The 18,210-nt window shown below is 44.6% G+C and overlaps 7 protein-coding genes across 7 annotated transcripts; 4 read left to right on the top strand and 3 right to left on the bottom strand.

Annotated features, from left to right (window-relative positions):
- Positions 1–1,724: 1,724 nt before the first annotated feature.
- BDV38DRAFT_257438 (uncharacterized protein) lies at positions 1,725–4,306 on the top strand. Its single transcript, XM_032055618.1, has 5 exons — positions 1,725–1,803; positions 2,111–2,711; positions 2,861–3,189; positions 3,301–3,425; positions 3,478–4,306. The coding sequence occupies exons 2-5, from the start codon at positions 2,351–2,353 to the stop codon at positions 4,211–4,213; spliced, it is 1,551 nt and encodes a 516-aa protein (XP_031909826.1). The 5' UTR covers positions 1,725–1,803; positions 2,111–2,350; the 3' UTR covers positions 4,214–4,306.
- A 2,072-nt stretch (positions 4,307–6,378) lies between these two features.
- On the top strand, positions 6,379–8,291 carry BDV38DRAFT_257435 (holocytochrome c synthase CYC3). Its single transcript, XM_032055617.1, has 3 exons — positions 6,379–6,619; positions 6,674–7,326; positions 7,388–8,291. The coding sequence occupies exons 1-3, from the start codon at positions 6,536–6,538 to the stop codon at positions 7,635–7,637; spliced, it is 987 nt and encodes a 328-aa protein (XP_031909825.1). The 5' UTR covers positions 6,379–6,535; the 3' UTR covers positions 7,638–8,291.
- Positions 8,292–10,841, bottom strand: BDV38DRAFT_257433 (ABC1 kinase family protein). Its single transcript, XM_032055616.1, has 3 exons — positions 10,238–10,841; positions 8,812–10,151; positions 8,292–8,723 (listed from the first exon to the last, which is right to left on the bottom strand). Exons 1-3 carry the CDS (start codon positions 10,778–10,780, stop codon positions 8,546–8,548), a joined length of 2,061 nt encoding a protein of 686 aa, XP_031909824.1. The 5' UTR covers positions 10,781–10,841; the 3' UTR covers positions 8,292–8,545.
- Positions 10,842–11,174: 333 nt separating this feature from the next.
- On the top strand, positions 11,175–12,770 carry BDV38DRAFT_181029 (uncharacterized protein). Its single transcript, XM_032052079.1, has 2 exons — positions 11,175–11,635; positions 11,692–12,770. The coding sequence occupies exons 1-2, from the start codon at positions 11,312–11,314 to the stop codon at positions 12,604–12,606; spliced, it is 1,239 nt and encodes a 412-aa protein (XP_031909823.1). The 5' UTR covers positions 11,175–11,311; the 3' UTR covers positions 12,607–12,770.
- Positions 12,771–12,808: 38 nt separating this feature from the next.
- On the bottom strand, positions 12,809–15,151 carry BDV38DRAFT_286520 (putative GTP binding protein; the record flags this gene model as incomplete). The annotated part of the gene is made up of 6 exons (XM_032060689.1): positions 12,809–12,901; positions 12,961–14,135; positions 14,187–14,321; positions 14,369–14,488; positions 14,553–14,687; positions 14,743–15,151. The coding sequence occupies 6 exons, from the start codon at positions 15,149–15,151 to the stop codon at positions 12,809–12,811; spliced, it is 2,067 nt and encodes a 688-aa protein (XP_031909822.1).
- Positions 15,152–16,008: 857 nt separating this feature from the next.
- On the top strand, positions 16,009–16,433 carry BDV38DRAFT_286519 (dolichol-phosphate mannosyltransferase subunit 3; the record flags this gene model as incomplete). The annotated part of the gene is made up of 3 exons (XM_032060688.1): positions 16,009–16,056; positions 16,130–16,198; positions 16,272–16,433. The coding sequence occupies 3 exons, from the start codon at positions 16,009–16,011 to the stop codon at positions 16,431–16,433; spliced, it is 279 nt and encodes a 92-aa protein (XP_031909821.1).
- Positions 16,434–16,675: 242 nt separating this feature from the next.
- BDV38DRAFT_180991 (xanthine phosphoribosyltransferase) lies at positions 16,676–18,182 on the bottom strand. Its single transcript, XM_032052078.1, has 5 exons — positions 17,990–18,182; positions 17,663–17,769; positions 17,292–17,604; positions 17,109–17,221; positions 16,676–17,052 (listed from the first exon to the last, which is right to left on the bottom strand). The coding sequence occupies exons 1-5, from the start codon at positions 18,020–18,022 to the stop codon at positions 17,004–17,006; spliced, it is 615 nt and encodes a 204-aa protein (XP_031909820.1). The 5' UTR covers positions 18,023–18,182; the 3' UTR covers positions 16,676–17,003.
- Between the last annotated feature and the right edge of the window lie 28 nt (positions 18,183–18,210).

Raw genomic sequence — 18,210 nt, 5'->3', positions numbered from 1 at the left:
ATTGGCTGGGGGGCCAAAAGGATCAAAAATTTACACCCTGAGCTATCACTTTCTACTATTAAACCTACTAATCTCCTTGAATCCCAGCGTCTTTAATAATACTACACGTTCCCGCTCAGGCAGACCTAGAAAGCTGACTTTAGATCAGCATACACACGTTCTAGAGTTTGTTAATTAAGGTCCTTACTATACAAATAAAGATTTATTGACAGCAGTCAACTATATAGTCCAAAGAAGCTCGATAAAACGTCTCCTACATATATCAGACAAGCGGAAATAGCGCCACTGCGCCAGAGATCTAGGTCTGACTCCTGAGTAAGCCAGAATACACAGTCAAAAGGCTTGCCTGGGCAAGGAGATATACCTACTATATCCCTGAGATTCGAGAATTGGGAGCGCGTGAAATAGAGCGATGATATACAGTTGAACGAGGCCCAAAAAAAAAAAAAAAAAAAACCGAGTATGTTGGACTTTCCTAAGACCTTCTGAACAGCTGAGATATAGTGATATTCTCCTACTATTTCATAATAAGACAGTAAAACAGACATTTTGGGCTGTCTTTGGTAAAGATATTATGATATATATACAGGCCTTGTTCTACTAGATAGAGTCGAGACCCTGAGGCACCCCGTAGAGATATTGGTAGATAAATTATTACAATATTATATCAGGCTTTTCTATCTAATTTAATTCAACCTGGTAATATCGTTATACGCGATAATACAGGAGTCCACAGGTGACAAGATCTGGCAGATTGAAAATGTACTGCAGGAACTCAATATCAATATAATAGAATAGCTATCTTATTCGCCTGACTTAAAAATTCTATGGAAAATCTCTAGACACTGATAAAGCAGGAAAGTTATAAACTGTATCAGTGGGAGCCTGGGAGGTAATTGAAATTTGGAACACCAGCTTAACGTTTTGCGGCCGACTTAGGAACCGCCTACTAAACTAGGACTATTCTGGCTGGCAGAAACTTTATAAATTCCTATCCTAGTATTTAGTATATTATCTCTGGGCCTCGATAATAGTCTTTACACAGTAAGATATAGTTTAGGATTGGTGTACTAGAATTCTCTGTTCCATAGTCTCACTGTTTAGATATATTATAAGCTTATAGGCGAGGCTGATACTGAGGCTATACACCAACAGCTTATTGAAACTGCTAAGAAAGATTGGCACACTATTCGAATTAACGTCCTAGTGAAACTGTCAACTACTATGCCCCACAAGGTTCAGGCTGTGATAGAGGCAGAGGGGTGGTATATTAAATACTGAATAGCTTTAAAAAAAAAAGCTTAAAATCCCTTATTTAAGCAGTTGTTTTGGTTCTAGATGCGTGGACGTGTACAGAGTAGGTCAGGCAGAACCCTAGTTCTACTGGCAAAAAAATGAGGCGGTCAGGACCGCTAGGTATAGGGGGTCACATACTTTTGGACCCCCACTATAGTAGGAGGATTGTAAGAGATAAGATCTAGAAATGAGTTCTATCTAGTATATAATATACTACCTTCCAAGTAAGAAGGTTGGTTGTGGAATCGGACCGCCTGGCTGTGGGCGGATGATTACCCTTCAGTTACTATACCGTTTCTCCCTTTTGTATGGAGTAGTCCAGCTCTAGTTCTGCCCGGTACGGTATGGCTGGTCGCTGTGCAACCATTTACCCCGGCAATGCTCCTGGGTTTGCTTGGTAACTCATTCTTCCACCTCCCCATTTTCACCCTTTCAGTAGTGTCAAGGCGTTGGGTCATCCGATAAGCATCGGTTTGAGGAACTTGCTATTATGAACTCTGCCACAAGGTCTATTGCCACGCATTACTCCCATTCAGGTCCGTCTGAGTTTGTATTGTCCTTTTGTCCTTATAATCATCACCATCATCATATTTGAAATCTTCGGCATCATAATAGCCACCCCTCCCCCCTCCTCTCTTGTTAGATTATGTCTTATCTCGAAATGAACTTTCTCCCTCGACTTTGTACCTTATATATCTCCCTGAAGATCGTGCTGTACTACCCAGTGCACCTGCTTGTCACTCTTCATAGCTTTTTTTTTTCCTACTCTTTTCTCTCTCCTTTCTTTTTGCCCTGTGTATCTGACTCCCGCCAGAATTTGAAACCTGCTATCCCCTTCTGATTGATACTAGATCATTTGTATCAATGCAACATCAACCGTCATAATACACTCAGTACCTATTATTTCGAGTGTTGATTCGTCTTTCTAGGGCCGAGGTCAACAATAATTACACCGCCGGATCGACCTACATTCACATTTATTGACCATGATGATGATTTGAGTTCCAAACGAATCAAAGATGCTAATGCTCGTAGGACTATTCGCTCCCACGTTATGCGTGACGTGCGTAGGCGCGAGCGACTTGCTGGACTGAAGCGTGTTCCTAGGCGTGACGGACTCGCAGATAAAGCCGTTGTCCAGTCAAACTTCGAAGACTCGCCGTCAGAGCGTGCCTTACCCACTAATCCATCCTCGGAGCCAAAATCACTCATAGGAAGAGGACCGCCTTGTGACATTGCTAAGAATAAAGAAAAACGCCAACAGCAACCAGATAGGCGCTGTACTGGTCATTCAATATCAACTGGCTCTATTTCAATTCCGCTTCAGTGTCCGACCTCATGGCTTGTCGACCCTTTCAATACATTGCCAGGTGCTAGTGATGTACCAATTATTACTAGTCGACTAGTCTTTTACTGTGAGTTGACCACTTTGTCTGTACCTGCTATGTTGTTTCTTGGTCCAGGGATCCGTTGGCGATTTCTCGAGTTTCGCAAAGTGTACGTCGATTGATAAAGTGCACTGTCTGCAAGTACTAAACTCCGACTGACCCGGTAAATTACCTAGGGGGAACTGTTTTTGTGCCGATGACTTTCCCGAAAGAACATGCTTTCAATGAGCGGGCTAAAACCGAAATGGCAGTCCAATCTTCATTCACAGATCAGGGAAGTTTCTTTGGCTTGATGAGCATGTGCGCTGCCCACCGAGCTGTTTTGGCTGGACATCATTCACAGTTCCAAGTTGCTTCAGAAGTGTCCCATCGCTTTTTGCACGATGCAGATTATTATGTTATGAAAGCCAGGTGTATCCGTGAGATGAATATAAAATTGCGCAACCCCGCTCTATCGTTAAGCAACGAAGCATTTGGCACAATCATTAATCTTCTTACGGGTGCGGTATGTATTCTTATTTCTTTGCTCCGGTCGTTTCCATGTTATTGGCAGTGGGTCGCCCATTGAAATTTTAAGACACAACTCTTGCCAATAAGTTCTTCTAACCCTTACCAGCTGATAGTGGGATTGTTTGAAGAAGCTCGTATGCACCTCAGAGGCTTGAAGCGCATGGTGGACTTGCGAGGAGGTATTACAGACAGCAGTATCCATCAGTCTTCAATGCTAGCTGCTATTCTTACGTACGTGCTTCGCCATGTACTTGTTACCGAATCTTGTTGACTGGTAATATAGCACTGATGTGAAGACTGCGTCGGGACTCATGACCCAGCCGGTTTTCCCTTTGGCTCGGGACTTGCAACCGGTTTCAGCCAGTATTAAAGAGCGTATAGCGCCCCCGGAGACGTCAGAATTACAGAGAGTAGGCGTTGCATTCGTCTCTAACCCCTACCTCAGCGCATGTTTGCTAAGTATTCTCCGTGCTATGCGTGATATTGTACTTTACGGCCAGGCTTGCAACCAAAATCCCACTGTACTCTGCACCGATGACCACGAATTCTTTCGCAGTCTCAATCGTGAAGTTGAGCATCGGCTCCTTAGTTATGTGTATTCTGAATCCACTACACGAGACATGCCATTTTCTAAGACAGCATCATATCTTGGTTCTGTGGAAGCTGTCACCAGGATCGCTTCTATATGTTACCTAAACCATTTCCTTATCGTATCGCCCCCGTCTTCGGGGCTGGGTCGTGCGCTCACAAGACATTTGAAGCAAGCTATAGCTAATTGTCATTGGCCACCGTTATCGAAGGAGGGTCATGGGTTGCTCGCATGGGTGTTATTTATTGGTGCTCAAAGCTCGGCAGGCCAAATTGAACGCCCATGGTTTGTTGAGCGTCTATCCCACATCGCTCTAATTTGTGGGTGGCACACCTGGAGGCAGATGTCCGAAGTGTTGATTGATTACTTTTATCTTCCTAGTACCAACCAAGCGGGGTGGGCATCCATCTGGAACGAGGCCATGGTTTGATATATTATGTGCACTAAACACAGATCGAGGGTTGCTCTATTGGCCTGCTCTTGGTATATTCTAGTTGAAAAATCAATGCCATAGTATATACAACACTCTGCCGTTGGCGACAAAGCTACTCAAGATATGCTTGGCGAACAACAGCTGCACCTAAATATTGCCAAACTCCATTGCCCCCCCATAGCAGGGCTAGGTGAAAGATCTCCGCCAGGTGACTAAGCTCCAGTTATCAATAGCTACAGTACTAGTCGCGGGGGTGTGCTTCTGGAGGGCTGAATAACTATGGAGTACTCCACAGAGAACTGAAAGAACGAGAATGCGGCACTGGAAGCGCGTGCCCTTAACTACTACGGAGTATGGTTTGCGTTCTAGTAACTAGTTAACTAACGAGATCGGTAAGCGAGCGACACATGTAAGCGGGTGACACAGCTCTGTTTTCCATACAAATCAGCCCTTTTTGCTACTTGGATATCTCAGCAACCAGAGATTGCAAAGATATAATATTTTATATATAATATATTAGTAGGGTAAAAAAGACCTAAAATATTTTTCTCTTATATTTTTTTATTTTTAGTCTTACACTTTCCAGTAGAAATATTAAAAATATAGATATAATATTTAATACTGAAAGAAATATCGCTTATATAAACTTCTCTACTTTCTATATTAAAGATAAAGTACTAATATATACTATCTTTGAATATTATACTACTATAGCCTGTGGTTGCTGGGATATTCCAGTAGTAAAAAGGGCTGATTTGTATGGAATATAGGGTTGCGTCGCCAGTGTAGTCAGGGTAGAGGACCTGTCAACTACTAGGTAAGGGTACGTAGGCAGAAAGGCAAGCAGTAGATACTATGTAGACAGAAGGCTGATTCTTGCCTTTCTCTTATTGATATCAAGCTACCTTTTATAGCTAAAAGAGATCTCCTTTTTTCCGATAGAATAGGATCGAGAAGGGGGCTACTATCTGTTGTTGAAAAGGCAACGGATGTGTCCTCCGATGTTGCTGTTCGGCCACCGAGGTGTCTATGCACAGCGGGCAGGGTATACGATGCAGTCATCTGTGACAGCCAGCTTATATGCGTCGCTCGCTTACCAGTCACGTTAATAGAAAACCCGTTAGTAATTACCAATGTCCACTAGTTAGTACCAAAGCTAGTCAAGTGACCTGTGGTAAGGAGTACAAGTACTGTTTAGTTAACGTAATCGGTAAACGACCCGCCATCTTCTGTTATGTTACTCCGGGGTTAGATGACAAAGCGGTGATGTTGTGAACGCATAAAGGCCCTTTGTTAGAACAAAGGCTCTTTGTATTCAACCACGTGATCTCCGGCCTATATAGAAGGCCTATCTTTGTTCTAGGGATCAAGTAGAAATCAAGAGTCTTACCTTCTTTTAGGCATCATATATTCTTCATTCTTTACAGATGTTGCTGTCACGTTTAGGTAATCAGTGTAAGGTAACGTACTCGGTAAGCCAGCCGCACCCCTCTGATTTCCATAGAAAACTGTCATTTTCAAAAAGAAATATCTCAACCATTACTTAATATATTTGTTTAAAATTAGACTATCTTATTAATATCAGTATTCTTTATATATATATTTAGTTCAAATCAAAAAAGAGGTCTTGGAATATATAAATCCTAACAATATACTATAAAATATGCTATAATATATCTTTATTTAGTAACTAGAAGTTGAAAACGTCTCTTAGCTTAGTATATTTTTATTCTAATATATAATAGGCTACATATAAACTTTTAAGCACATAGAAACTGGATCGGTTGAGATATTGTTGTTTGAAAATAGGCGATTTTCTATGGAAATAAGAGGTGGCTTACCAAGTACGTTAACTAATTACTGTATTAACTAATAGTTAGCCGCTAAGTTGAACTGATACTGGCTGCTCAAATCTTCGAATTATGTTCTGTTTACAGACTCGACATACGGAGTATATTGATTTTGCATTTTTCTCATGAAGATACAAATAAATGAAGAAATGGACTTTTAGTTTTGAGAAGTGGACCTAATCGCTGTACAAAATACAGAGGTCATTTATATCATTAAACCTAGCCCGACGGAGTTCACGGACATTCTCCGGCTTTTTTCCTTTTCCTTTTCCCTTTTTTTTTTTATTCTTTTAAAGATAAAAAAGTCCTTCAGGTTCCCTTCCACTTTTATAAGGCCTGCTTTCCCTCTGTATTTAGCTTACCAACCAGTCGTCGCCTATATACTTTATATCTCTGCAACTTCCTTTCTGGAATCTTCCCCTTCATTTTCTCATCTCTCTCCTAGCTTTTCTTTTTCTTTTTTTCCCAAATGGGTTGGTTCTGGGCAGACTCCCCGTCGCTGCCAACACCTGTGGCTCCGAACCCATTGGCATCCTCGGACACCACACCCCCGGTAAGTCACCGTATTTCATGCATACCTGTTCAAGCTACTAATACTGCTTCATAGCCAGCATGTCCAATGTACACGAGCAACTCGTCGCCTCCGGTGCCATCTTCAGTTCCTGAACCACCTACTGCCTGCCCCGTCCGGTCTAAAGACTCTCCCTTCTATGTGCCACCCAAGTTAAAATCCCCAGATACGCCATTGCCTTCTAAAGCAGAAAACAAGTCAACCCTATCAAAACTGAACCCTTTGAACTATATGTTTTCTTCCATCTCTCAGGAACGAGCACCGAACCAAACCGTCGATTTGCCGCTGGAGCGTGAACCTTCCTCTATACCCCGCGGAGATACAGATAGCAATTGGGAGTATCCGTCTCCTCAGCAAATGTACAATGCAATGTTGCGCAAAGGTTACACGGATACCCCTCAGGATGCAGTGGAGGCAATGGTTGCAGTGCACAACTTTCTGAATGAAGGCGCTTGGGAGGAAATTGTCGGATGGGAACGTTTATTCTCAAAAGGTCTAAAAGAAGGCTGGGTAAAATGTCGACGTGGCGAGGAAAATATCGCATTAGATGCAGCCAGGGAGGAGTTGATAGGTGCGAGTGCACAGGAGAATCAGCCTCGTCTTCTCAGGTTCAAAGGTCGGCCACAGGAGCTTACTCCAAAGGCGCAAGTACTGCAAACACTGGGTTGGCTGTATCCAGCAAAGTTTGGGTTAGTATACCAGTTGCTCTTATTTGGCATGCCGTTGTATTGTGTTACTGATATGTTCTAGAACACCCCCACCGTTCGATCGACACGACTGGTTTGTGATGCGACAGACGCCGTCTGGCCCGAAAGAAGTGCGTTATGTGATTGATTACTATTCAGGGCCTCCGGAGCCAACAGGAGAGCCAGTTTTCTATCTGGATATCAGGCCTGCCTTGGACACACCTACCGCTGCTATCGAACGGTTGATGAGATGGGGAGGCGATGTTTGGTGGCGAGCTACTGGTGCTGCAATTCGAGAGAATGGCAGGAACTAATGGGATAATTTGATTGCTGATGATATTGCTCTTCAGCGACGATGACTCTCCACTCACCTGTATACTGAACAAGGCGCGGGCGTCTAATGGTCCTCCATAGGGACGCATCATTCTATATCTTTTTTTTTTACCTTCCTTGTTTCTCTCTACACTCAACCTAATCCTTTCGCCCTCCTTTGTCTAAATATGAAATGGCTTTCTTCCAGATATATGAACTGCTAGGCAGATGATGATGGCAATGAAGCAATGGCGTCTTACAGTTGTTATTCTGGACGGAACATGCTGCTCATGCGGCTCATGCTTGCTTTTGGATCTTTCTAGCATTTTCCCTCTAAGCGGCTATGTTTTAATACAGTAATTTGTCTGGGGAAGTCTATATGGTCCTTGCAGGCCTAGTTTTTCCGATACAAAGACGTCGCCTACCTTCAAGCTAATTGACAGGGGCCTATTACTAAATGATTTTCGCTGCTAGTGCGGGGCTTCCAGTTACCTAGAGGCGATAGTCTAGATTCACTGAAGATCATCTATATCGCTTCAGACGATGTAATACTCAGGAGAAATAAGGAGTTGAGGGCGGCCTACGTATGAAAACATACAAACACTTCTTACACTACGCCACGTTAAGGGATTTTTACTTTCTAAATCAATCATAGCCTTAATTATTCTTTTCGAACGTTCTCCATTATTCATAGATATTTGGAAACAGACTGTAGGTTAACCCATCGAGTATCCTTTTATACATGATCTAACCGCTGATCCAACTTTAACCGTTGTCATAGTATACAAGAGCCGGGGCGAAAATTCACTATGTAACATATCAATCCTCTGTCGAGTTTTGCCTCTATTCTATGAACGTTCCAAGTGGAGCGAAAAATTATGCTATCCCGGATCCCTCGGTCTCTTTTCTCTTAGATATTAGGGGATAGCATATCAGACTTGACGCACAATTCAACAGTCTCAATGCTGGCTTGAAGCAGGCCTCGAGCTTCAAGTCCAACCCAAACGCGGAGCATGGAAGTGTCGCCCGATCGAACCGATTTCAAGAATGTAGTATTGGATCCAAGCTTCCGCAAAATAGGGAGGGCACTAATGCAGAAAAAAAAATTAATTGTCGTTATCAGATGTACGGGGATATCAAACTAAACACTTTTTAAGGAGTCATCTATCTACTCACCTTTTGAAGAGATCGAGATTTGGGTCAAGACTTCGTCCGATACCTTCTAGAAGAAGGATCGATATAACAACGTTGACAAAATCTCCTTCAAGCCGAACGTGGTAGCCTCGAACCATGGATAGCACCTCACTTAGCACGTCTCCGATGCTAATATTGCCAAGCGCAAAGGTTCGTGACTTGACGCTAAGAACTAGATGCTGCATTTTCAGCGCAAAAACCTCTGGGTCAGTGACCTCCCCTGGCTGGCGGCATCGTTCGACCATGAGCTGACCCGCTCGATACCCATCAAATTCTGCGACAGCGCGGAAGAGATCAAGGAAGTTTCGCCGATTAGTATCATTGAGCTGGGTTACTAAGCCAGTATCAATAAAGATAAGTTGCGGACGATAGCCTTCCGCATTAAGCTGTTCCAGGATCTTGTCCCAATCTTCTGGACTATGGGCATGAGGTCGTAGTCGTGCAAGTACCGCCTCTGTTACATCAACGTCCGCCGTGGTTGGTGCATCGGACGCCCTGGTGTGTTTGCGGAGTGAAAGATCCAACTCACTCGGTTGGTAAAACCGAACCATGATATTACCTGGATGTAAGTCCGCGTGAACAAAATTGTCAATTAATAGCATGTGGAGGAATGCGTCTAGGCCCTCGTGTGCAATTTCTTGCTGAAAGACACCCCCTCCAACGTCAAGGAAGGTTGATAGAGGAATACCCTGCGCAAATTCCTCCACGAGCACTTCGCGGGTTGTGTAGCCCAAGTAGGGGTATGGAAACCAAGCGGTGGTGCGCGATTTGAACTTTTCACGAAACATGACCAGGTTACTCGCCTCGATGCGCAGGTCCAACTGCAGCCTCATCATCTCTCCAAATTGATGAACCTCGTCTGGTAAAGATAACCAGTGCATAGTAGGGATCGCATTGATTAGTGAAGCGAAGAAAGACATAATCTTTAGGTCCCTTCGGATCACACGCTCGACTTTAGGGTGTAGCACTTTGACGGCTACGTATGAAGAGGGAACTCGCTGGGGCGTACTTTTCATCAATACATCGACGTTCTTTCGGACCTTATCTCTTAAACCCTGTATCTCGGAGGCTTCCTGATCCTGATATGCCGCTAGGTTTGATTTCAATCTTGCTTTGTAAACTTGTGCAATAGCCCCCACCCCTAAAGGCTCCTCATAAAACTCCTCGAAGATATCTTCGAATGGCAGCCCGTTGAAGGCCTTGCAAATAGTTTCTTTTGTTTCTTGCAACGAGTGCGAAGGGGCGTTTGAATGGAGAGATGACATGATGTTGCATAGTTCAGGAGGGAAGATATCAGTACGCGAAGCCGCCCATTGTCCGAGCTGTTAGAAGAAAACCATGACAGATATCAGTATGCACGCTGCGGATAATCTGGACTTCTTGTTGGTGGGCAGGGATGGTGCCCTACCTTAATGAAGGCCGGTCCTGCACGTTCCATTGATCTGACGAGGAATTTATACCACCACAGTGTCCCGCTGCGTACATCTTTGCGGGTCTCGAGGCGCTTGCCCAGCCATACAACTGGGACTGTAAGGATGACAGGCAAGAAGACAACTACCAGATGCGCAAACCTGAACCCCGTGGCAATCGGATCATATATGTAATAGTACCAGAAGACAAAAATAGACTGTTGAAACCTCGATAAGCCCCGTGCATCCTGAGTGACACTCTTTTGGATCTCTTGGCGTGAAGCTTCCAGCATATGCATCTCACCAGTCTTTTCATTTCCATCACCTTCCTCGGCCAATTTCAAAAACGCACCGGGGGTTAAGGAAGAGAGTAACAGCGTCCCTGACATATGCATCCGCCTGTGAGATTTCCGCCCAAGCCCTTGCCGCCATGACGGCGGCCGGCTGAAACGCCATCGAACCGGCAAGATGAAGCGGGACAGCAGCTGCGAAGTTCCACCACGGCTCGAACAGAAACGGCCAAAGAGGACGGCCGTCCTCATGTTCTCATGCGAAATTCAGATTATCGAGTGTTGACAGTTTCATTTGATAGCCAGGGAGATGGCGATCGCGAAGGTTGGACTTGGCCAACCGCGAGGAACCCATCGGACATTCGGAGAATCGTTTCACGTGTCGGCGACGTCATACATAGACCGTGAACTAAATAAAAGTGCAGTACGGAGTAGATCAATTAAACTCATCTTCGATTCCCCACACCAACTTGTTTCCAACATATATTGGGACGGAAATGAAAGCTAAACACAATCAATCTTGAAAAATTTCCCTTGCAGAAATGCATGCAGCATGGTGCTTTTTTTTCCCTCTCCGCATTCCGGACAAAAAAAAATAACCAGCCACCTGCAGTTAACTATTTCCGGATCTATCTTGGAGTTGCTGTCGCCGCCGAAAACGGGGATGTGATGGCGACCTTTCGATAGATTTATTATAAATTCCCCAGTGACAGTAGATCCCAGAAGTATGGAGGCCTATCAGTTGCTCGCTCTGGACTAGGTGCATGAGTATGCAGCCCTGTCATGGGTCGCCTTGACTCCAGTATCTGCGATGCAAACTTGCATGGCAGGAACGATCATTCACGCCATTTCTGCTTATCTGCATTGACCTGGTGCGTTGTTAGCTGTACGTGCATTTTTATGGTTTTTGCCAGCGTATACTTCTCAAGGTATTCGCTTTTCGAGCTGGGTCTTTTGCCTCTTCTTATTCAAAGAGCGAATCCGACACCATTCCATGCTTACTCCAAAGATTTTGGATCGTTCGAGAAACCAAAGGATATCAGGATCATTGCACTGGTGCCCTTTCGTAGCCATGAGCGAACGGAGATCCTGGATTGCTACCTAAGAGTGAGTTCTCCCGGTATTGCTTATCATTGTGGCCATGTCTGACTTGACCTACAAAGAGGAACCTCATCGATAACCATGGATTCCTCGACCAAGTGATATTTATCCCGCAGACAAATGACACGGAAAGTCTAGAATGGCTCCTGTCTACTGTGAAACGCACTCCTCTCTACCAAGTCTCGGGGTTCGGTGATTATATCCAGTGGGGCAGCATGGATAGGAATGTGATTTTCATCAAAATAGATGGCGATATCATCTTCTTGGAGGATCATACGATTTCGACCATTGTCAAAACCAAGCTTGATCACCCTGATTCCTTAATAGTCTCCGCAAATGTTATTAACCAAGCTGCTCTTCAAGCCCTCCATAGCCATCCCGGTGTTGCCCTTCCCTATCTTCCCGAGCTTTCTTCCTGCGATCAGCCTGGGATTCCCGTCACCCAGGATTGGCGGGTCGCAGATCTTCCAGCCTGGGAAGGCCCTGCCGACTTCAAAATATCGAAAGGATATCCTCCTCCCGCCGAGAGCCATCGCTGGCTTCCCTCAGCGGATGAGAATGAGGATCGAACACCCATTGGCATGTCCATGTATGGTGACAACGGGCCTGAACTGGATGACTGGACGGTCCATGCACAACAACACTATTCATTTCTACAACATCTCGAAGACGGCGATCTATATCGGTATAAATTTCCCATGTGGGTTGATCCCACCGACAGTGTTAGCCCCAACTTCCTTTGTCTACGGGCAGGCGACCCAAGCGTTTTGAAATCTATTATTCAACAGGACGCATATACGCTATCTTTAGAGGTGGCACAGGAAGTGCTGGGCAGTGATCGAGGCGCTATAATCGATGGGAAAGGGCTAGCTGCGCATTACTCCATCGAGGCAAGTTTTCGAGGGCTGGACTCTACTGATATCCTCCATCGGTATCGAGCGTACGCTGAGGAAATGATTTGCCTAGATACTTTGTGATCCTACTAAGCCCCATCTGCTCTCAACGATTATAGAGAATCGATCATGTCTGGGGATAATCCGGTGTTTCATAAATATATAATACTTCTCTTTAACAGGTTATTGAGCCTTTTTAATACCTGTAAGCTTAGACTAATCTAACTATAATGCGTTCTGTATAATCCTCAAGGACAGGATAGTGGGGCATTGTTGAAGTGTAGATTCAACGTTCTCTAGTACTTTCCAAGTGTTGCAAGACTTGGCTGTTCATTAGGCCTTGTAGCGTATTTTTGGCCGAGTCTGAAAGTTGAATAGGCTGCAAAGTGTAATTAGTATAATCTCAAAGCGTCATTCTGAGAGAATCGCATTACTTACACTTTGTTTCAATATTTCCTGGATGAGGACGATTATGTTGTCACGATCTTTGATCAACTGTAACTTGTCCACTTCGTCCATTGAGCCAAAGGATTCCGCACTCAAGCTTTGCTCAAGAGTTGGGAACAGACCCATCCTCTCTATGCAGTCCACAGCTGTCGCAGAGCCCGGCTGACTAGACGCCATCAACGCGAGGGCAAACCAGCCTTCACTCCGAACAACCGGCCACTGTGATTGAGAAATCATAGCACCTATTGGGAAGGCAATGCCCTCGTGAATGCTAAAGAGACGCCTGAGGATGGCATCTGCTTGTTGGTCTTGTTCACGAAATTTTGGGACGAGGGTACGGCATATGGATGCTATGATGCGTCCAATTTCAGTTCTAATAGGGGTGGAGTCCGTTTTCTCAAACAGCGAAAGCAACTGTGAGAGATAAGTCCTGCTATCGTCATCCCCAGGGAAGGCCTCTAGCAAATGGGATACATTTTCAACTGAAGCAATGATCACCTGCCGTACGATGCTGGTGGCTGCGAACTGAACTTGTGGCACCGTCTCATATTCCCAAAGACGAGAGACCGCAGGAATGATACCAGCTTGTCCCAGATGCAATCTATTATCTCCAGCAATTGCCAAATTCTTCAAGAATCCTAGTGCAGCATGAAGGACGGCTCCTTTAGCGTCACTCTTAACGATTGATATCAGATCCCGGTGGATACTCAGGTCTCGGACCATCACTTGACATACTTCATCCGAACGCGCCAAGTTACCTAACATGACACAGGAACAGATCTGTAGTTGATCCTCCGTTCTCTGCAACCAGCTTCTCAGCATCCGTGAAAGATCAGAGCCAAGGGGATAATATTCAGCGAATAATGGTGCTCCAGATATCTCTGCTAGCATTTGGTTGATCCTTAACTGAACTTGTGCCAGTACTTTAATATCATCATTAGAGGGCCACCCCGCGTCGAAATCCAAGGATTTGCTGAGCATCGATAGAATGTCAGCTACCATGTATCTTGTTATGCAGACATTCTGAAACCGTTTATTATCGAGATACGCCATCGAGCAAGTCGCAATGCAAGAAAATCGAGAAGGGGTATGGACAATGTCCTTATCAACTACAAGATCAATAAGGAGCGAGATGGTTTCATCAGGTGATAACTCTATCCCTTGTTCTGCATGGACCTGTTAGAACCAAGCAAAGGGGGGGAAGGGCTATATCATACCTTGCTCCGCAGTTAGTTCTATTAGCTCATAGGCAAAATCAAGTAAATTTTCGTTGTCCTTGAACGAGTCCTCCCTTATTAATTTCAGGAGTATGTATACTATTTTACTTGCAGCCAGTTGAGACTGGGCCGGCTCTATGAATGGTTAGCAACCAAGTACAGCAAGACTCAATATACCTCACCAAAATCAATGCAAATGTTGTAGATAACAGGTATTACTATCTTTATAAGTTCGGGATTCAGAAGATGTTGGATGATAGCAGAAGTGTAGTTTCCTTTCACAACAATCGTTCTGTTTTCGTCTAAGAAACATAGTGAGAACTGTGGTAGAACCTATATCTATAACACTGAGCGAATTGGACTTACCAGTGTCGGCACAGGAGTTCCCAATCAGTCGCAAGGCATGAAGGAGCAGACCAGTACCAACTTCCTCCTTTGAAGCAATAAGTTGGAGAAAAAAAGATAGAACACCACTCTGTCCATACGGAAGTCGCCACAATGCTATAAATACATCAGCAATGAGGCTAGTCAGCATTTAAATTGTAGTTGCACTTACGGTTCCTACTTCCGTTTGCCAAAGCCTCTGCAGCTTGCACTATGAAGCTTGACCTGCATGTCCAGAGCCTATACAAAATATCTTGGAGGCCCTCGAAAAGAGCATTAACTTGCTCGAAGGAAGGATTATCTTCTTCAGCTTCAGCTGTTGGACTGGTTTGGTATCTAGTCTCCGCCATATTGAGAGCCTCTTGAAAAGTGTCAAACAAAGTTCGTTGTTCTTCAAGAGGCAAAGGCTTAGATACGCCAGGGGCTAATGCCGGGGGCATAGCCAAACTAGATATGATCTGGCTTAGAGACGGACATTCCATGCGTTCGTTTCCTTGTATCTGTGTGATAGGTAGGCTACTTTGCTCCATGGAATTCCGCATGACGTTCAATTCGTTCCTTGGGGTCATTTCTTCGTCCATGGCACTTCAACTTTTGGGTCAGGAAGAAAATAAAAGACCAAGTGATGTATGGCAGTCGCTCCAACTCGATTTTAATGAGTACTCCGGTGGGAGTACATGTGTCTGCTTCCAGAATAAACCCCGGAAGGGGAGGGGGAAAGAATATATAGGCAGGATACGGTCTATCGGATAAATAACGAGGAATAGCAACTGGTTTATTAGGTTCGTTTCCTTGAGCTGAAAATGGGAAAATATCGTATTTGTGAGATTTTTTTGGGCTCCCAGAGTAAACAGGACGTGCGGTTTAGAAAAAACAAATAAATAAAATAATGTACTTTTAAAGAACCCAATAACTCGAGCTCAGGCGGATTTGAAGGATAAACGGACGGGTGCACTAAAAACTGTGAAATACTGTACCGTAATAAATTTATTGTACTGTCAAGGCTGTATTGGACACATTATGCAGTGATTATATAGTTGCAGTTTATGGTTTATGTCTTCTCTCCCTTTTACCGTTTTACATATCCGAACTTTGTTACGCGACCCATGCTCAAGTCTCTCAAGCACTTAATATGCCGACATTGGATGTTGGTATCAGAAACAAGGAATCAACTCCCGATCAATAGGAGTAATTACTAGTACATGCTACTAGTACGGTGACTCGGCTGCCAAGGACGCATCGGGAACCACCAACGAGTATCTATCGTAAACGCAATACTACCCAGCAACATACCTGTCATTCTTTCTTCCCCAAGTCCCACACCTCGCTTTTTGGCGCACCCTGATATATTAGATAGCTCTGTCTATTTTCACTACATCAGTACCGTTGTATTTGCGACTCTTCTTCCTTAGAAATTCAGCTACAGCCCTTGCTCGCCATGACACGCGCTCAACAGACCCTCTCCGTTCTCCTCCTTGTTTCTTCGGTATGCCAGGGACCGCACCCGTCTGCTTATGCTGTTACTAACTCTGATAACTTTCTTCTCCTTCCCTATACAGCTATATCTTGTCCTTTACTTGGATCTTGTCCCCCTCAATGAAACCATTCAAAAAGAGATCGTTCCTGTCGTACGTCTGCTCTCTTCGAAATCGCACTGGTTAATCTTTCTTCACGCCACTAACACCATCGCAACCTCACCAGCTTCCCTTCTATGCCTTAATATCGTTCGGATGTTACCTACTTGGCCGCCTAGGTGTAGCAATCTTAACGTTCAATGATGTACCGGAGGCGCACGAGGAGCTGCAAAAGGAGATCGAGCAGGCCAAGGCGGAGTTGCGCCGGCAGAATGTTGATGTCGACTAAAGCATCTTGATTGATCGGTTCGGTTGTGTGATACTAGCTTCCTCCTATTCCATGTACCATTAGGGTGCCCTTTATTTGGAACTCCGATGCCTTTGGCTTGTGCAGCGGTCGGGGAGTTTAATACAAATATGGGCGAGATATTATTCTGCGGCTTTACCACGGATTTCAGAGCGGGCCAAATCTGACGCTATACATGCCATTATTGTTACGCTACTGTATACAGAAATACCAAGAAGGGTGGCGGTCTGGCTAATAAGATCTATAAGCAAGTATAGGGAAATACTGGAGGACAGACCAGAAACGAGTTGGGAAAACTAGCCTTTTTAAACTGCATCGAGCATCAGAGACAGCCTTCCCGTTTTTGCTTTTTGAGGACGTTGCACCTTTAAGTGTATCGTGTTATTTTGAATTTTCTTGCTTTTTTATGTCTATCAATTGTCGTCAAGGCACCGTTTATATCGTGACATGCCCAGTCATGTTTTGGTCATGATAATAAGAATATACGCCAGCAAATGAAAGCCAAAATGCGTAGGCATGGAGTAAATGTTTGTAAGGAAGTAAACGAAGGCTTTAAAAGAGAGGGTTCTCCTTGGCCAACGCATCATGTTCATCAATATCCCTGTTAGAAATCCGTTAGTTACCGCAAGCCCAGTGCTAGTATAGCAGGTCACATACTTGGCTTCCCATGGATAGCAGATCCAAACATCGTCGGTTGTGACGGAAGCATGATAGCGACCGGAATCCATCATATCCGCGGGAAGTACTCCCTTCTTGGACTTGTTCTTGTTCTATTGCAGGATTAGTATCGAGGCCAACAAAAGAAGTGGATTGACTGTAAAAAACCCAAGAGCGACGTACATGAAGCACGAAGACAAAGAAATTCGTCTTTTCGCCTTCCCGTCCAAGCTGCTTTTGTGCCTGCTCAACATCCTTCTGAAGCTCGCGAACTGCATATTCCAAAGTGGTCCGAGTGTCGTCAACCTCATCCACAATAAGTATGTTCTTGCCGATAAGGTTTGCCATCTCCAAAGAACTAAGATCCAACCATTGTGTCCGAGTCACCTTGGTCCCCGGCACCTCCTCGGCATCACCACGACCCAGATCCTCGTAGAGCGACAGGCCGATGGCTTGAATGGGAATATTGGGCTCACCAGCGCGCTTGAGGAAGGACCTGATGAATGCCAGGTCAGATAGATGCCACTAACAGGCAGTGAATTCAACTGACATACCGGAGAATACGAGCGGGGACATATCCGCCACCGCCAATAGCAATCATAAGATTAGGGTGAAAGGTGGTTAGGATCTTATCAGCTGAAGACTGGCACAGCTTGTGCACCTGGTAGAACAGCGTATTAGCGGGTCAGGCTATGAAGGATCGACGGGGTATCGACGTAGCGAAAACGGACGCTCGTCTTTCAAAAGCCATCGACACCAGAAACATATTCAACACACTCATAAGCTGTATCATATGTAGGTATAGCACCACGACGTAGCTATCTTAGAACATCGATGCAGAAACAAAACCGACTAGACAACCTGGACGCAAAAGACCATACCTGGTTATACGTGACATAAACTTTTTGCGACATTTTGGCAGTGATGGTTTGTACCAAGTGTACAGGCGAGTGCAATGTATCGATCAGAGGAGAAATCTGGTAAACAGTCGAACAGACCGAAAATTGATCGTGGATGTTTAAAAAATTTAATGCTTGCAAAGGTAAGACACGAGGGGTAAAGGGAGAAAAAAAAAAAAAAAAAACTAAATCTGCGTCACAAG

The sequence above is a fragment of the Aspergillus pseudotamarii genome (genome assembly GCF_009193445.1).
Source record: "Aspergillus pseudotamarii strain CBS 117625 unplaced genomic scaffold BDV38scaffold_62, whole genome shotgun sequence".
Lineage (NCBI taxonomy): Eukaryota > Fungi > Ascomycota > Eurotiomycetes > Eurotiales > Aspergillaceae > Aspergillus > Aspergillus pseudotamarii.
This window is presented reverse-complemented; position numbering and strand designations above follow the sequence as displayed.

What these genes read in the sequence shown, in the direction of transcription:
- BDV38DRAFT_257438 (XM_032055618.1), top strand. Translation starts at nt 2,351, where the DNA reads ATGCGTGACGTGCGTAGGCGCGAGCGACTTGCTGGACTGAAGCGTGTT. An exon ending in TTAATCTTCTTACGGGTGCG is followed by an intron (nt 3,190 to 3,300) that starts GTATGTATTCTT and finishes AACCCTTACCAG; the next exon opens with CTGATAGTGGGATTGTTTGA. An exon ending in ATGCTAGCTGCTATTCTTAC is followed by an intron (nt 3,426 to 3,477) that starts GTACGTGCTTCG and finishes CTGGTAATATAG; the next exon opens with CACTGATGTGAAGACTGCGT.
- BDV38DRAFT_257435 (XM_032055617.1), top strand. Translation starts at nt 6,536, where the DNA reads ATGGGTTGGTTCTGGGCAGACTCCCCGTCGCTGCCAACACCTGTGGCT. An exon ending in CCTCGGACACCACACCCCCG is followed by an intron (nt 6,620 to 6,673) that starts GTAAGTCACCGT and finishes ACTGCTTCATAG; the next exon opens with CCAGCATGTCCAATGTACAC. An exon ending in CTGTATCCAGCAAAGTTTGG is followed by an intron (nt 7,327 to 7,387) that starts GTTAGTATACCA and finishes GATATGTTCTAG; the next exon opens with AACACCCCCACCGTTCGATC.
- BDV38DRAFT_257433 (XM_032055616.1), bottom strand. Translation starts at nt 10,780, where the DNA reads ATGAGGACGGCCGTCCTCTTTGGCCGTTTCTGTTCGAGCCGTGGTGGA. An exon ending in CAGGACCGGCCTTCATTAAG is followed by an intron (nt 10,152 to 10,237) that starts GTAGGGCACCAT and finishes TTCTTCTAACAG; the next exon opens with CTCGGACAATGGGCGGCTTC. An exon ending in AATCTCGATCTCTTCAAAAG is followed by an intron (nt 8,724 to 8,811) that starts GTGAGTAGATAG and finishes TTTCTGCATTAG; the next exon opens with TGCCCTCCCTATTTTGCGGA.
- BDV38DRAFT_181029 (XM_032052079.1), top strand. Translation starts at nt 11,312, where the DNA reads ATGGGTCGCCTTGACTCCAGTATCTGCGATGCAAACTTGCATGGCAGG. An exon ending in TCCTGGATTGCTACCTAAGA is followed by an intron (nt 11,636 to 11,691) that starts GTGAGTTCTCCC and finishes TGACCTACAAAG; the next exon opens with AGGAACCTCATCGATAACCA.
- BDV38DRAFT_180991 (XM_032052078.1), bottom strand. Translation starts at nt 18,022, where the DNA reads ATGTCGCAAAAAGTTTATGTCACGTATAACCAG. An exon ending in TTTATGTCACGTATAACCAG is followed by an intron (nt 17,770 to 17,989) that starts GTATGGTCTTTT and finishes CTGTTCTACCAG; the next exon opens with GTGCACAAGCTGTGCCAGTC. An exon ending in TCTTTGTCTTCGTGCTTCAT is followed by an intron (nt 17,222 to 17,291) that starts GTACGTCGCTCT and finishes ATCCTGCAATAG; the next exon opens with AACAAGAACAAGTCCAAGAA.